The sequence below is a fragment of the Rhinopithecus bieti genome, unplaced genomic scaffold (genome assembly GCF_001698545.2).
Source record: "Rhinopithecus bieti isolate Rb0 unplaced genomic scaffold, ASM169854v2 scaffold_2915, whole genome shotgun sequence".
Lineage (NCBI taxonomy): Eukaryota > Metazoa > Chordata > Mammalia > Primates > Cercopithecidae > Rhinopithecus > Rhinopithecus bieti.
Window position 1 is genome coordinate 485,965 of NW_016803881.1, and position 17,926 is coordinate 503,890.

Below are 17,926 nucleotides of genomic sequence, written 5' to 3' on the forward strand. Positions count from 1 at the left end.
AAAAAAAAAAAAAAAAAAAAAAAAAAGAATTGAATTACCACATTCACAGACACCTGTTATAACAATTGTTTGGTAATAATTGGAGCTTTCGATGTCAAATGAATACTACTACAGGATGTCACAGTTTTGCAGTATTTCTTTATTCTCAAAATGTCTTTGAATCCTTAAATTCATATAAGCATGAGAAACTCCATTTTGACAACCAAACATTTTGCCATCTCATGTCTTAATTTTATTTTTTCCAAAGTAAATTCTTTCATATAAAATATTATGTGATGTTTTAAATTCTCCTAATAGATGGTTATTTTATATATATTACCTTTTGTGTTTTGGAGACAGGGTCTTGCTCTGCTGCTCAGGCTGGAGTACAGTTGGGTGGTCATGGCTCCCTGAAGCCTTGACCTCCTGGGATCAAGCAATCTTCCCACCTCAGCCTCCCTTGTAGCTGGGACTACAGGTGCACGCCAACACGTCTGGCTAATTTTCAATTTTTTGTTTTTGTTTTTAGAGACCACGTTTCACTGTGTTGCCCAGGCTGATGTTGGTTGTTATATTTAATAGTAATAATAGCTAACATTTACTGAGTACTTCCTGTATGTCAGACACTGTGCTAAATAAACACCATTTGCTGTGCTAGCCTTTGAGGTAGTATGCTTATTTATTCCCATTTTATGGTTAAGGAAACTGAGATTAAGATAATTAAAATAATTTTGCCAAAGGTCACATAGTAAGTGATTGGAATCAGATCTTTCTGACTCCTGAGGCCCAGATCATTGCCAAAGTCCTAAGGGAAAGTTAAGTGTGCATTATACATTCTCCTGATGGAATATTACGCAGCCAGTAAAAGTGAGGGTTACAGTGAATATATGACATAGAAGTGCATATGATAGAGTAAACGAAAAAAGACTAAGAGATTACAGTTCAACATTTATAGTGGTTCTAAACATCTGTAGGTATCTTTGATTTATTCTTTTTAAAAAACGTGATATAGATACTGTTTAGCTGTTACATAATTTTGCCTAATTTATAGGATTTCTATAAGCAGGAAACATAAGCCTGCATTGCATGTAAACCAGATCTGGTCAAGAAACTTGACAACTTAGTTTTATAATAGACTCTAGCATGTTCATTTTTTTTATTTTTAATTTGACCCTCAGCCATTTTTTACTGGACTTATGCCAGCTCTAATGCAGTCTCTCATCTGTATTCTTGAAGACTAATGGAATAGTAAAATCTGCTTAAAGATAACTTAAGTGTGTTACATAGTGTCCTTGGGGTAGCTTGTGCACAAAAGATGTTTTCTCTCCCACCCTGTAGAGGTAGCTCATTAAGACACCCCGTAGTGTCATTATTAAGTTTTCATGTGTTTCTCAGTTTTGATGCTAATCTTTGTGCGTATGTGCGTGCATTTTTTTCCTCTGCAGCACCAATGTGGTTATGAATTATTCAGAGATCGAGTCTAAGGTTCGAGAGGCAACGAACGATGATCCTTGGGGACCTTCTGGGCAACTCATGGGAGAGATTGCCAAGTAAGTGATAATTTGACTCAGCAGTGCAGAAAAAAATCAAAGTATCTTAACACAGAAATGTGAAATTTGCTTTCAGATTTAAACTGTTTGGCTGCCAGAATATAAATTTTGCATAATCATTCAGATAGTAATGTAGAAAGTTTCAGATAGTAATGTGGAAAGTTTTATGCAGTCCATTCCCCTTAAAAATTTGGCTCAAAAAAGAAACCCACAATGTATCTTTTTCAATTAAGTTTTGAGATATGCCGTAGCTCACCATGTAAAATTTTGGCAAATATATATAAAATAATTTGCAGTGCAAGTTAGAAAAATTTTTTTCTGTGAACATCTGGGACACTGTACCAGTAATGAAGAGCTTGCAAATATGATATTAATTAAATTATTAATTGCGAAGTATTGATTAATTAGTGGGACTTACATATGTGCCAGGTAGTGTATAAAACATAGGGAAAACATTTTCAAGGAAGTACATAATCTTCTAAATTTTTTGAATTATGTTTATTAATTTTTAAAAATGCTTCGGGGAAACACCAAATTAGAACAAGTCTGCCATCTACTGTCAAAATTAATATACTGCAGACTCTTAAAAGAAAATGATTCTTTTTTCAGGGCTACATTTATGTATGAACAATTTCCAGAACTTATGAACATGCTTTGGTCACGAATGTTAAAAGACAACAAAAAGAATTGGAGAAGAGTTTATAAGGTATGAACACAAATCTGCTTTAATTACTTGACATGTTGAAAACAAATGCTGGAAATTTAAAGTGTATATACATAGGTAGTTTTGAAGTATATTAAATCCTAGAATAGAATAATCGAAAACACATGAAAGAAATAGATTTGTTATTTGTGTTCTATTTTCTAGTCATCATGAACAACTGTTCTGAATGAGAAATTCTTAATACTTCTAAATGTTGATTATTTCTTAAAATTTTCCTACTAAAATGTTTATGCATGTCAAAATAATGCATCTATAGTAGTGTGCATGTTTAGTGTATGAGCAGTTAAGATGAATACCACAGTCTGAATGGCTTGTCATCTACATAGACATTTACCTAATTTATGGTAGTATTCTCACAGTATTCTGTATCACAAATGTTCAAAATGTAATTCTAATTTTAAATTTGTGAATATGAACTTTTTATCAGATTCCTTTTGTTTAGTTCTGATCTCATATAATGCAGAATTCTATAGTAATATAGTCATCTGTGCTTCTATACCTACCATATTTTCTTGCTTCTTCAGAATGTTTTTCTTTGCTATCCAAAATGACATAATTTGGCTTTTAGGATTGAAAATCTATGTGTTAGTTTCATGTTTTTTTATGTTATTTCTTTCTGAAAACATTCAGTGTCATTCCCTTAGGTTGCATGGTAGGTGTGATGAAATAATTGAAATGTCGTAAATTAAATTTGCTTTTGGTTTTTTGTTTTTTTTTAATTCTTGGGTAAACTCCTTTTTTAAAGAATACAGTCATATATACCACATAAGGACATTTTAGTCAGTGATGGTCTGCTTATATGACAGTGGTCCCATTGGATTATAATACTCTGTTTTTTCTGTACTTTTTCTATGTTTAGATACAAAAATACTCAGCATTGTGTTACAGCTGCCTATAGTAGTCATTACAGTAACAATGTTGCACAGGTTTATAGCTGAGGAGCAATAGGTTGTCCTCAGTGTGTAGCAGGCCATACCATCTCGGTTTGTGTAAGTACACTCTGTGATATTAGTATAGTGACGAAATTTCCTAATAGCACATTACGCAGAACATATCCCTATCATTAAGTGACACATGGTGTAAATTACTGGTAGGAGGAGGTTTTGTGTCCCTCAGTTTTACCAACCTAACTAGATTTTTTTTGTTTTTGCCACCCTCTCCTCTCCGCCTAACTAGATTTTCATATACCTAATCAAGTGAGGTTTGTTCCAAGCAATGTTAAGTTCAAAATGTACAATTTATTATATAGTATATTCACAACGTTTTGTAGGAGTAACTACTATCTAATTCCAGAACATTTTTGTCACCCTATGAAGAAACCCTATACCCATTAGCAGTCATTCTAAATTTACATTTTAACAAAATTTAGTTTGGGGCTAGGGGTTGGTTGTTGGTTGTTTGTTTTTGAGACAGTCTGGCTTTGTCACCCAAGCCAGAATGCAGTGGCGTGACCTTGGCTCACTGCAGTCTTGACCTCCTGGGCTCAAGAGATCCTCCTGCCTCAATCCCCTAAGTACCTGGGACTATTGGCGTGTGCGTCAATCAATACCCAGCTATTTTTGTTTGTTTGTTTGTTTTGTAAAGACATCTCACTATTTTGCAAAATTTTCTACAGGTATTATTATTATTATTATTATTATTATTATTATTATTATTTGGTAACAACTTTTTTTTTTTTTGGAGACAGTCTCTCTGTCTCCAAGGCTGGAGTGCAGTGGTGCAGGCTCAGCTCACTGCAACCTCCACCTTCTGGGTTCTAGTGATTTTTGTACCTCATCCACCTGAGTAGCTGGGATTACAGGCGTGGGCCACTGTGCCCAGCTAATTTTTGTATTTTTAGTAGAGACGAGGTTTCACCATGTTGCTCAGTCTGGTCTCAAATTCCTGACCTCAAGTCATCCGCCCACCTTGGCCTCCCAGAAAGTGCTGGGGTTACAGGCATGAGCCACTGAGCCTGGCCACAACCTTTTAAAACAAAAGCCACATAATTAACCTCAAAATTAAATTTTATCTGGGGAAAATACTATAGGATTGCTTAATTACCAAATAATTTCTGGCAATTCAGTTCCATAATGCTCAGATAAAAAGTAAAAACTGAGTCAACTTTCTAAAACCTTATTGTCTATTTATATCATACATTCAGATATTTTGAACATCAGAGTTTAAGTCTTTGACACATAGTATCCAGATGATTTGTAATTACTTACTATGCTTAATATAAGAGGAACTTCAAATTGATTATGTAAGTTCTAGATTATGTGTTTAGAGTCTAATGTAAAGAAACCTCACCACCAGCATGAAGATTCTTTGTTTGCTGTGTTAGAATTATTTTTTTTAACCATTTACCAAAGCTCTACTGACTTTATTTCATTAAATCATTTAGTGCTTTGTATTTTTACAGTCGTTGCTGCTCCTAGCTTACCTCATAAGGAATGGATCAGAGCGTGTTGTTACAAGTGCCAGAGAACACATTTATGATTTACGATCCCTGGAAAATTACCACTTTGTAGGTGAGCAATAGAAAAACCTTATAAGCAAATTAAAACAGTAGTTGGAGTTGTCAGTCACCTGAACCAGCTTAGAAGCTTCTCTGCTCTAATTAGAATGTGACTGTTGCTGGTTGTGTGACGAGTGCAGAATCCAAGACGTGGGGCCCTAGAGTATTAATTAGTGAAGACAAGAACTTGCAGAAAAGACTGGCTAATAACAACAGAACCAACACAACATGAGTGTTCGGGTTTATATTAAAATATGCACTGGAGACTGGTCCCCTGTGGTGTCCATAAAGGAATAGCTTTAATCATATGGGAAGAAAAGGTTAGAGCTCCAAAACACACACATCTGTTTGAAGCTGGGTTTTTTTTCCCCTCCCACCAAATAATATTTACTGTGCAAAGGCAGCAAGGCCACAGTGTGTTTTGAATGTGAAAGAGGCTGGAGAATGAAGCACATTTCATTTTGTAGCATACCCCAGTTGTAAGCACTTTAAAAATTAAGTTTTTGAGCTACACTAAAACCTGATAATTAGTGTTGCAGACTTGTACTGGAGAAACCAAGACATTTTTGTGCTTTTCAGTTATTAACATGCTAAAGTGATTCTTCCTTTGGTTTGTTTTCTTAAAATATGATAGAAAAACACATTAGCACTTATGGATATGTCTATTTTGTGTGGTCATCATCAGTAATCCTTTCTAGTGAATCTTTAATTGACCTTACATAGTACCGTTGTCTGTGGTCCTTTTTAGTTCATCTTTACATGCTCTTATAAGCCAAAATTCCATTTTAGAACTTATAATTTGCTGAGGAGGAAATGACAGAGTTAAATAGCACAACTTGCTTCTTTTTATTGTTTTTTTAAATATTGAAGGTTTCTTATGTTGAAGTTTTTGTGTCTGTTTTTTTATCTTAAAGAGCTTAATACATATTAAGTGAATTCTTAGGTTTTGCTTCTCTCTTACCATCCTCATAGATGAGCATGGCAAGGATCAAGGTATAAATATTCGACAGAAGGTGAAGGAATTAGTTGAATTTGCCCAGGATGACGACAGACTTCGTGAAGAGCGAAAAAAAGCAAAGAAGAACAAAGACAAATATGTTGGGGTTTCCTCAGACAGTGTTGGAGGATTCAGATACAGTGAGTATCAAAGACAAGCTGACACCTAAGCATCAGCTTAACTTCTTGAGTATATTTTAAGAATCAGTGAAATACCAAAGACCAAAATGCTAATTTTCTTTTCTAGGAATACATAGAATACTAAAATACACACAGTACTAATTTTGGCTTCTACTATCACATGAGTCTTCCTATTTTTTAACTTGTGGGTTTGGCAATAGGATTTTAACCATTAATGGCTAATTAAATGACTGCGTACTTTGTGGTGACATACAGAGATTAAAACATGTATACCCTTCCCTCTTAGGCTTACCATTCTTTTAAAAAGAAGGGGGAAGAAAGTTTCTATAACTTAGAGTTTAGAGTATAAAAATATAAAGTTTGATCAGGAGATTCATCTTTCTAATTTGAAACCAATTTAGCTGTATTTTTGGCCCAAACCAGATAAGCTTCCTGTCAGTCATTCCAGCCTCAGTCTCTCTTACCTTATTCAAGCATTGCATAATTTGACATATAAAAGATGACTGACAGTACTCTCAGATTTTCATCTAGGCCTATTGCTTTGTTTATTCTTCCCAATACATTTAAGAGCAGCTAGAACATTCATCTTTCATGTTTATTTTTAATGTAATAATGTAGTTTCTCTAAAATAGGGCATAGGTGCTTGAAGCAGATACACAAAATCAGAACTGTCTTTCACGACATGTCCCTTTGGACTTGTTCTGTCTTTTGTGAGCTCTGACAATCTCTTGGTCATTTTGTGTATACGCAGACAGGCCAGTGCTGTGTATTTTAGCAGCTGTTCACTGAGGCTTTCCAGCTCCCCCTACCCATATATGTTTATATTTGGATTATATTGAGGTCTCGTATCTCCTTCAGTGGAACCAAGTAAAAATCTTAATATATAAAATATACTTACTCATTTGTTCCTCTGCTTTCCGCTCTCAAAGAAAAAATACTGCATTTAGTTAGCTGTTTAAGGATGTTTCTAACAGCAGAAAATTCCCTTTTTTATATTGAAACATCATATGCAAGTCAGGTTTTTCTTTTCTTTTTTTTTTTTTGGACAGGGCTAATTCATAGGCAGTGCAACCAGAGTCAGCCACAAGTCGGTTTTTGAATTGGGCAAAAGTATTTCTCCTAAAGCATATAAATAATGTTTTGGAGTTTCTATTTGGGGAAGTCTGAAGTTTTTGGATTATTTACCCAAGTAGTAATTTTATTCTTTAGTTTTTTCAAAGTAGTTATAGCAACTTAATGTGTTTTTTTTAATTATTATTATTATTATTATACTTTAAGTTCTAGGGTACATGTGCATAACGTGCAGGTTTGTTACATATGTATACTTGTGCCATGTTGGTGTGCTGCACCCATCAACTCGTCAGCACCCATCAACTCGTCATTTACAACTTAATGTGTTCTTAATAGAAATTGCTATTTGAAACTTATTTCCACACTATTCTTGCTTATATCTTTCTTTTTGCCAGTATGATATATAATTATATCAGCTAAACTTAGAAAATTGAATATGTTTTCAAACTCAAATGCACTAACTGCAGCATCTGTATTAAAGGTAGAGTTGGATATCCTATGTGTTTGCATCACATTCTTTTGCTAAGTTATTGTTCATGGTTTATATTATTCAGACTTAACTAATCACTATTAGCAGTTTTGTGTTTTTTCTTTTCTTTCTTTTCTTTTTGAGATGGAGTCTCGCTCTGTCGTCCAGGCTGGAATGCAGTGGCACCATCTCGGCTCACTGCAAGCTCTGCCTCCCAGGTTCACGCCATTCTCCTGCCTCAGCCTCCCAAGTAGCTGGGATTACAGGCACCCACCACCACGCCTGGCTAATTTTTTGTATTTTTAGTAGAGATGGGGTTTCACCATGTTGGCCAGGATGGTCTCGATCTCCTGACCTTGTGATCCGCCCACCTCAGCCTCCCAAAGTGCTGGGATTATAGGTGTGAGCAACCGTGCCTGGCCTGTGTTTTTCCTTTTTCTTTCTTTCTTTTTTTTTTTAGGAGTCTCGCTCTGTCACCCAGGCTGGAGTGCGGTGGTGCAATCTCAGCTCACTGCAACCTCCGCCTCCCGGATTCAAGTGATTCTCCTGCCTCATCCTCCTGAGAAGCTGGGACCACAGGCGGGAGCCACCATGCCTTGCCGATTTTTGTATTTTTAGTAGAGACAGGGTTTCGCCACGTCAGCCAGGCTGGTCTCAAACTCCTGACCTCAAGTGATCCACCCACCTCAGCCTCCCAGAGTGCTGGGATTAGAGGCGTAAGCCACCATGCCGGGCCAGTTTTGTGTTTTTTCATTCTGACATTAGATAATGTCTTGCCAATATCTAGTATCTTTAGCACTAATTCAGTATGATATTGACCATGCTAATCAGTTTGGTTTTCATCCACTTCCATTTTTTGTGTAAATTTGTTTCTTTCCAAAGTCTAGTTCATCACACTGTTGTTGAAATGTACATACACATGGTTGGAAAATCACTTATTTTTTTAAAATCGTCCTGTTTTAAATTTTGTCTAGAAAACTTCATTTTGTCGTGTTTTCTTTAAGTTGATGGTCACTTCCAGATTCAGTAAATATGTTAAAATCCTTAAACATTTACAGAAAATTTTAGCCTTGCAATTTCAGCAGGCAATTCAGCAGAATGATTTTGTTCAATCTCCAAAGGCTGTGTATACTTTTAGATCCTATAAGCAAATGTTCAACACAAAAGCTTCATTAGCCACTTTTCAGTTATTTTGTTGTTCCTCATTGTCCTCCTTTTCTTCCAACCTGCCTTAATTTTGAATGTTTTCTTTTTTTAAAAAACCTCACGTGCTCTCTGTACCTTCTACTCTTGCTTCTTAAGTTGAATTTGGACATGGAAATAAAAGAATTTCATTTTGTGTCCATAATTCCTATGTCTCTTTCAGGGCCCTAAGGGCAAGGACTAAAACAAATCTTGACATTTTGGGTTTTTTGTTTACTACCAGTATCTATTCTCTGCATTCGCAAATTCACACAGAGGCTCTAGGTTTCACCAGTCTCTGCATATGTTTGGAATGGATGTTTGAATTGGTTGACACTGTTCTGAACTATTGTTTGAGCATACTTCCTGATTCTAGCGTGTGTACTTTTTGGTAGTTAGAGTAATCCTTTCTTTGTACAGTAATGATGGAATGCTTTCCCATCCTTTGAAAATTCATTGAATTATTATTTTAGTTTGATACTGAGGAATGACAGTTATTGAGACCTTTTAGCTTATTGGGACATGTGGCATTCAGAGTGGAGTTCCCTCAGATTGTATTTTTTAAGACACTGTTGCTATCCAATACTTTTCTGAAAATTGGGAAACCATTAAGGGACAGGAATAAAATATATTAAGTGGCTTTTGTAAAACAAAAGATTTTCATTTCTCTTTTGCTTATATAGCTTGTGTTGGTTTTGAATTTTCCACTGCTCCTTTCAGTAGCCTTTAAGAATTTCCTGATATGCTGCGCTGTGCATTAAGGTTGTGTAAGTATTCATAAACAAAAGCTTTTGAATCTGCATTCCTGCCACTTAATGACTGGCATTACGTGCTATGCCTTGCTGTAATTGTGTTGATTCAGCACTGTGGGAGCTGTTTTCCTTTGAAAATGATTTTATTATGAGGAAAAGCCTGAGAAATAAGGACTTGTAGATACCTTTTGAATTTAATGTCCTTAGAGTTGCTTGTTTTTTAATGCTCTATATAGGTGAAAGATATGATCCTGAGCCCAAATCAAAATGGGATGAGGAGTGGGATAAAAACAAGAGTGCTTTTCCATTCAGTGATAAATTAGGTGAGCTGAGTGATAAAATTGGAAGCACAATTGATGACACCATCAGCAAGTTCCGGAGGAAAGATAGAGAAGACTCTCCAGAAAGATGCAGGTATTTTAACACTTTGTCTCCCAGGTCTCTTAGAAAGAGTCCTAAATTTATGCCACTGGGTTTTTGGTTTTTTGTTGGTTTTGTTTGGGGTATTAACATTATCTGAAATTGGGCCTTTTTTTTTGTCTTTTTTTTTTTTTAAATAGACTTCATTTGTTTTAGAGCAATTTAAGCTCACAGAAAATTGTGCATAAAGTACAGAGAGTTGCCATATGCTCATTTCCCTTTCATAACAGGTTCTGTGAACATCTTGCATTACTATGGTGCATTTGTTGACAATTGAAAAGTCAGTATTGATACACTTATTAGCTAAAGTCTATAGTTTACGTTGGGGTTTCCTATATTGTACACTTCTATGGGTTTTGACAAATGCATAATATTTCTCATTACTGTGTCATATAGAATAGTCTCACTGCCCTAAATATGCCCTGTGCAGAAATGTGGAACAAGTCTTAAATGTGCAAGTCATCCTTGCACAGGGAGCCTACTAATCTTCCCTGTATTGTTCTGGTTTTAGTATGTGTGCTGCCGAAGCAAGCACTGTGCAACTATTTTTAAGATGCTAGGTTATACACTACTTGCAATTAGTATTGACATACTTTCCATGTTGCCAGTGTCTACTTATTTTTGAAGTTGATCCTGTGTATTTTTATTCAGGCTGGTAGTCTTCCCTTGGATTTTTTTTCCGCAGTAAAAACTTGTATGGATTATTTTGCATTTGAACCTTAGATGATCCAGGGACCTAAGATGTTAAGGGATAATGAAGTTTATATATTAAGTTTAATTAAACATAAGTTAAAGGATTTGAAATTTAGTGGTTCCTTGACATTTCATTATGATTCTGTGTCAGTGTGTACCAGAAAAACAATCCAAATGGATTTTGAACCGGTTTTTGAGAACAGATCTGTATTTTTATAAACTACATTTTCTGATGATAGGGCATTCGTATTTCGTTTTACATGGAACAATACTTTGAACTTTGCAGCATTTTTGTTCTTACCTACCAATATAGTTATAAACCAGTTTTTCTGACAATGTAAAGGGTAATGCATATAGCACTTAATTTACAAAGCAAATTTTACTTTGTAAATTTGACCCTTATCATTTGTGCCTCACAATATCTCTGCTAGAGTAGCATAAGAATTTTGCCTTTATTATTTATAAGTAAAACCTAAGATCCAGTCACACTGTGTGGAATTGCCTAAGTAACACAGTGATGGAACCAAGCCTTCAAGTGAGTTCTCGTAACTAAATACCATCTCTTTTTTTTTACCCTGTGCCAAAAATCTTAATAATTCAGAATTAGGGATCATTAAAAGAGGCCCAAACAAAATACAATCTAATTAGTGTATTTTAAGGATATTTTCATATCTTTTAAATCCCTGGAATGTCTCTTCAGGAAATACCAACAGAATAATGACCATAATTTCAATAATGTTTTCCAAATCAAGCCAAAATTTTACAGGCCACAAAACATTAATGAAGAAAACAACTCCATATATTTGGAATGGGCACCATTTCCCTCCCAATGTTTAGTGTTTATAATTATCATATGCATCCTTTTTCAGTATAAAAAAGCTAGATATATAGTTGTAAAATAGTTTTATTCAAAGTGCTAAAAATAAGTTCTGGCTCTTCAAAGATCACATTCCACAGTCTTGAAAAAGAGGCATTCCAGGGCAGGCTCAGTGCCATCACTAACAGTGTTACTTTAGGCAGGTCCACACAGTCTGATTGGGTCTTAGATTTTACTTACAAACAATAAGGCTGTGTAGGCTGGTTAGAAATCTGTGTGTGTTCTGTATTGTTACTTTCTCTCCTTTGCCCTTCTATCCTTAGTTTTTTTCTTTCTTTGTCTCACTTCTTTTATTTCTGTTTCTTCCATGATTTTTATTTTTTATGTAGCCTCTAAGACAGGATCTCCTAGAGTTTCTAAATCTTTAATGAGTATTTAGGTTTAAAAGAGTGAAAATGCAGGGAACATGATTTATCATGATAATGATAGGGCACACCAGGAACTTTTGATCTTAAAGTATGTGTGAGAGAAGAGTAGATTTTTTGACAAAGCTGCATGTGACCTCAATCTCAATGGCACGTTACCTGAATTTCATACTTATTAGTTCACTGTTACATTCAGGAATTCTTGAACATTGATCAGATATGGAGCTTCCATTTATTTCATTGTGTGCTAGTCAGATTTATATTTTCAACTTGTAAACAAATTATTTTGCACTGAAATAAAATTGGGCACCAAAAAAGTAAGAAATTTCAGTTTTACAGCCGGGCGCGGTGGCCCAAGCCTGTAATCCCAGCACTTTGGGAGGCTGAGACGGGCGGATCACGAGGTCAGGAGATCGAGACCATCCTGGCTAACCCGATGAAACCCCGTCTCTACTAAAAAATACAAAAAAACTACCTGGGTGAGGTGGCGGGCGCCTGTGGTCCCAGCTACTCAGGAGGCTGAGGCAGGAGAATGGCGTGAACCCGGGAGGTGGAGCTTGCAGTGAGCTGAGATCTGGCCACTGCACTCCAGCCTGGGTGACAGAGCGAGACTCCGTTTCAAAAAAAAAAAAAAAGAAATTTCAGTTTTACTTATAGAACTGATGGGAATCTTCAGGTCATTTGTTGTTGAGAAATTAGTAAGGGCTTTTGAATGCGTATCAGAACTTGTAGGTTCCTTAAAATGTTTATATATAAAAATATATTTAACTTCTTTGCTCTGTGTGGGAAGTCATTCTTGTTGATCTTTGATTTATACAAGTTCCAAGTTGGTTTATATTTAAGTACAAGTTGCTGTAGTTCAGTCTGAGGTAAATTGTATCAGCAGTAGTCATAGTTTAAAGGAGAATTTTAAATATTATATTCCAGGATATTTATAAATTAAACCACCTGCTCTAAAATTAAGTAGTATAAGTAATGGAACATGTTTCAAGTAATTTTTTTCTCTCTTTCTGTCTCCTACTTACAATGACGTGTTCCTGGAGAACAGACTAGGGCTGATATTTTCATTCCTAGCATATGAAAAACCCAGGTTTTTACTCTTTAGTTTTTAAAATCTTTTTCACTATTAAAGAAAAAGGAAAGAAAATTTTTTTGAATGTGGCTGAAGGATAATTATCTTTAAAATATTTTAAATATAGTTGTTTTCTATAAAGCATTTTCTATAGTTATGTAAAAGTTTGATCTCCTGATACTATAGTAAAATAGCACAGTTGCAAAGTGCATTCCCTTATATTTTCATGCATTTACAGATGAGAGTTTAATTATTTGAATTAAGACGTATGACTTTTTTTAGCATCCATTGAAATTTTAATATTTTGTACATATATTAGTCTTTGAGAGTTGATGCAGAATTGTGTTATAAAAGTGGAACTATAGCTATTTGCACATAATCCATGTCAAGAAAATAATCATCAAATGCAAGTGTTTGAACTCTCAGGGTCTTATCGTGGATTCTGATACCATATCCTGCCATTTTATTTTTAAATTAAGCTTAAATCTGTAATAAACAAAAACTTGAGTTATTTTGACATTTTTTATTTATGCACATTTATGTAAATACTTTTTTGTAGCAGTGTTTTAGACTTATGTAGGATATTCTCTGTGTTTCCACTTCCCCTCCCCAGCACATGCATATCATTATTCAGACAGCTTAGATAACATTCTGTTGATCCCTGTCAAATAGTCAAAGTGTGAAATTTTGGAGTTACTGCATTTGAAATTCTTTAGCTCAAATCACTGAGGGACCCATTTTAAAATAATCCCATCTTATTATTTTGCTTCATTTTTAATATCTTTTAGCGACAGCGATGAGGAAAAGAAAGCGAGAAGAGGCAGATCTCCCAAAGGTGAATTCAAAGATGAAGAGGAGACTGTGACGACAAAGCATATTCATATCACACAGGCCACAGAGACCACCACAACCAGACACAAGCGCACAGCAAATCCTTCCAAAACCATTGATCTTGGAGCAGCAGCACATTACACAGGGGACAAAGCAAGTCCAGATCAGAATGCTTCAACCCACACACCTCAGTCTTCAGTTAAGGTGGGAATGGCGGTAGTTTACACATTATACATGGTTTTATTTTTATAAACCGCTCTTAGAATTTCTGCATTAGTAGGCTTGGGCATTTCTAAGCAATCATATTAATTATAGATCATATGGCATGTATTACCCAGAGACATTAATAATAAGAAATCTCTTTGAGGGAAGAAACCTGTCCAATTGCTGAATAATTGTCTGGGTACTTTCTATGAAAGTAGAAATGACACTTTTGGTTCATTTGGGGAAGGTTGTGAATCAGAATGTAGTGCATCTGTTCCCTTCTAGACAGCACTGGTTACCAACCACAAGTAGATTCACTAAAGAAAACATTGGAAGTATTTGGAAGTTTTAAGAAATGACAAACGAGGGAGTAAGAAGAGATATATAGGGGCAAGTTATCTCCTTTAATGTAGAAACATTGCCTATAAAGGGAGGTGTGTTTGCCTCACAGTCATTACTGATTGGTACCAGAAGAAGCACTGCCTCTTGTACCGTCTTCGTTTGTTTTTATTTACCATAGACATGAAATCCACCTGCTAGGCCAAACCCTAGTCTTTTCAGCAGAAATCTGCCAAAGGGGGAGATCTGCCTCAAAAGACTAAATTATTGTTTTATCACTTTCCCCACTACTGTTTCCCCAGTTTGTGTCTTTGCAAGAGAAATAGCTACAAGCTGGGAAAAACAATTTTCTAATGTATCCAGCAAATTTTAGGTGACTCTAAAAATAGAACCAGGCCTACTTAGTTGCAATAACAAATACCGTGTCAGCTTTTGCCAGATATCTGTTTAATTTTTTTAATAATAGATTGAGAATTTTATCACGTATCTTAAAGGATTTTAAATAACAGTTTGTAGTATAGCCTGAATATATGACACTGTGCAATAAATATTTTATATTTGTAGTACAAGCTTCTCCTTTTTTATTTTCATTTACCCTTCTCCCCCCTAAAATGTCTAGAAGGTTGAAGTTACCCAACTCATTTGAATCTCTTTTTTAAGGTGTTTTGGAATCACAGTATATAGTATTTTAATCTTCCAAGTTCAAATCAACATGCCTAGGATCTTAGTGTTTCCCGATTGCCTAATAATTGAGTTCTAATTTAGCATGTATGTATCGAACATACAGGACATAGGTATTTTGGTATCAGGGTGCTTATTAGCTCTGTGGAGAAGACAAAAATAGTATTACAGGTATAGGCCTCACAGTTTAGTTGGGGAACTAAATATGAAACAGATTCCAGAATATATCAAATAACATAGAATTACACTAACTTGTGTGATATACAAACAATAAGGATTGCTAAGATTCATAGAAATTTAGAGCTGTTTAGGATCTTGACCTCTAATCCAGTGGATCTCAAGCCTTGGAATTATCTAGGGAGCTTTCTTGTAAACAGGCCAAGGTCTTGGCCTTTTTAGTTTATACCTGGGCAATTATGACTCAATATATTGTATGGGACTGGTACATATGCTAGGGTTTTTTTTGTTTTTTTTTTTAAATGAACTGATACATAGCATTAAGATTTGAGTGGGATCTGGCACTTACGTTTTCCAGAGTGAAATGCAGTCAGAAAAGTGAGGTAGGAAACAAAGTGTCGATGTTAAGAGATTTTTTCACTGCTGGGAATGTAGTTACTTAAAGGTGCTTACTGCCTCTCCATAAGGATTCAAGGTCAGTACTCTTTCTCCAGAAAATCCTACCCTTATTAAGCTAATTACAGGTATTTATGTCTAAATTGAGAATTAGAGATGGATAGAGCTGATTTTAGAAAAACAATCTTTTCTAAGCTCCTGAATGTTATGTGTGTGTTTTCAGACTTCAGTGCCTAGCAGCAAGTCATCTGGTGACCTTGTTGATCTGTTTGATGGCACCAGCCAGTCAACAGGTAAGCTTCTACATTGGCCTTTTGTTCTTGGTAACCTTGGTTCAAGAGTCATTTTTTAAAATGCCAAATAAAAGATAGGTTGAAAAATGAAATCATATATTTGCATTGGGTTCATTTTTTATGTGAAATTAGTCTTGAGCATTATTTGGAATCATTGTGTTGTTACTTTTGCTTATCTTTTTATATGTACACCCATTTCTCTAAGTTATCCCTAATTTATACCTTTTTCTGACTGACCCTCAGACTAGCAAAGCTTTATTTGTGGTCAATACTTATTGGAGGTTAATAATAGTATCCTCAGTTCATTATCATACTTACATTTTAATGACTCCTCATAACCTGATGTAGTGCGTCTTCCCTAATTAATAATAAATAGTATTTCAAGGCATCATGTACTTTTCTGAAATTTTTCATCAAAGATTTTGGAATATGTAGTTTCCATTTTTACTTTTTTAAGATTAACTTGGAGAAACAAAAAAATTGCATTTAAGCTGTTGCCTTTACTTTCTTTATAAGCAAAATGTACTGCTCTTCACATTTTACCGTCTTTCCCTAAATTTTAATTGTGGCTGCCTTGGGCATGCCTAGAGATCATTTAACTTTTTATTCTTTTAATTCAACAAATATTTGTTGAACCAGACATTGGTCTGAGTGCTTGTAGATGTTAAAACAGAGTTGTTGTCCTCATGCAAAGGTCAAGTGGAGAAAATAATCATTAATCAGTTACAAATATCTAGTGATAAACAATGGCAAGTGTTTCAGTCAGAGGAATGACATTCTCTGAAAGTATGTAACTACCAAACATATATAAAGAGGGCAGCTGGGCCTGGTGGCTCAAGCCTGTAATCCCAGCACTTTGGGAGGCCGAGGCGGGTGGATCACCTGAGATCAGATTTCAAGACCAGCATGGCCAACATGGTGAAACCCATCTCTACTAAAAATACAAAAATTAGCCGGGCATGTGGCGGGCACCTGTAATCCCAGCTACTTGGGAGGCTGAGGCAGGAGAATTGCTTGAACCTGGGAGGCGGAGGTTGCAGTGAGCAGAGATCGCGCCATGGCATTCCAGCCTGGGTGACAACTGCAAAAAACTCCATCTCAAAAAAAAAAAAAGAGGGCTACAGCAAAAGAACTGTTTACCTTGAATTCTCATAGATGAGAAATCATCAATCCCATCTATGGTTTGGGATTTCTTCAGTTTGATTTCCAGTATATGCTAGATTTTGAGTCATTTCTGATCAGTTGTTTTCAAGAAAATTGGTATTTTTAGAGTTGCATTGGATGATTTTGGAGTTTTAATAAACTATTGTGTGACATGTCAGAACAGCTTAACAAATACAACTTCTGTTTAAAGACAGTCTTTTCCAAGCCTAAGTTCATTTCGCATTAAAATGTAGACAGTAAGATTGGAGTATGACTAATGTGCAAAGTAAATTTATTATTCCCAGTTGTGTGTAATGATTTTTCAAAGCCGAATTGTGGCTCTGCACAGTGGCTCACACCTGTAATCCTAGCACTTTGGGAGACTGAGGCAGGCAGATCACCTGAGGTCAGGGGTTTGAGAGCAGCATGGCCTACATGGTGAAATCCTGTCTCTACTAAAACTGTAAAAATTAGCTGGGCGTGGTGATGGGCACCTGTACTACTCAGGAGACTAAGGCAGGAGAATCGCTTGAACCTAGGAGGTGGAGTTTGCAGTGAGCTGATATCACGCCACTGCATTCCAGCTAGAGCGACAGAACAAGACTCTGTCTCAAAAAAAAAAAAAGAAAAAAAAAAACCAAAACTTTAAATTAACATTTAAGTGTAAGTCTATGTGGAAATTACTTTTCATTGATAGTTTAGTATAATTAATATAATATAAAGCCCCCTGTTATTTCCTCCTCTTCACATACTATGTTAAAATTATTGGATTAGACATGAACTTTATTCAAGCAATTCTCCTGCCTCAGCCTCTCGAGTAGCTGGGTTTACAGTCACCTGCCACCGTGCCTGGCTAATTTTTGTATATTTAGCAGCATTTCACCGTGTTGGCCAGGCTGGTCTCGAACTCCTGACCTCAGATGATCTGCCTGCCTCAGCCTCCTGAAGTGCTGAGATTACAGGCGTGAGCCACTGCACCCGGCCCAGGCATCTGGTTTGACTCCCCTTCCCTTCCCTTCCCTTCCCGTCCCGTCCCTTCCCTGTCCCTCCCCTCCCCGCCCCTCCCTGTCCCTC

The 17,926-nt window shown here is 35.8% G+C and overlaps 1 protein-coding gene across 2 annotated transcripts in view; it reads left to right on the top strand.

Moving 5' to 3' along the window:
• The window catches only part of CLINT1 (clathrin interactor 1), a 76,946-nt gene that overhangs the window by 42,396 nt on the left and 16,624 nt on the right, over positions 1 to 17,926 (top strand). For both annotated transcript variants that reach the window (XM_017856654.1, XM_017856648.1), the window contains exons 2-8: positions 1,425 to 1,529; positions 2,139 to 2,235; positions 4,655 to 4,763; positions 5,723 to 5,887; positions 9,598 to 9,775; positions 13,577 to 13,823; positions 15,640 to 15,709. In XM_017856654.1, the coding sequence (XP_017712143.1) occupies positions 1,425 to 1,529; positions 2,139 to 2,235; positions 4,655 to 4,763; positions 5,723 to 5,887; positions 9,598 to 9,775; positions 13,577 to 13,823; positions 15,640 to 15,709 (971 nt within the window). The remainder of the gene's footprint in view (positions 1 to 1,424; positions 1,530 to 2,138; positions 2,236 to 4,654; positions 4,764 to 5,722; positions 5,888 to 9,597; positions 9,776 to 13,576; positions 13,824 to 15,639; positions 15,710 to 17,926) is intronic.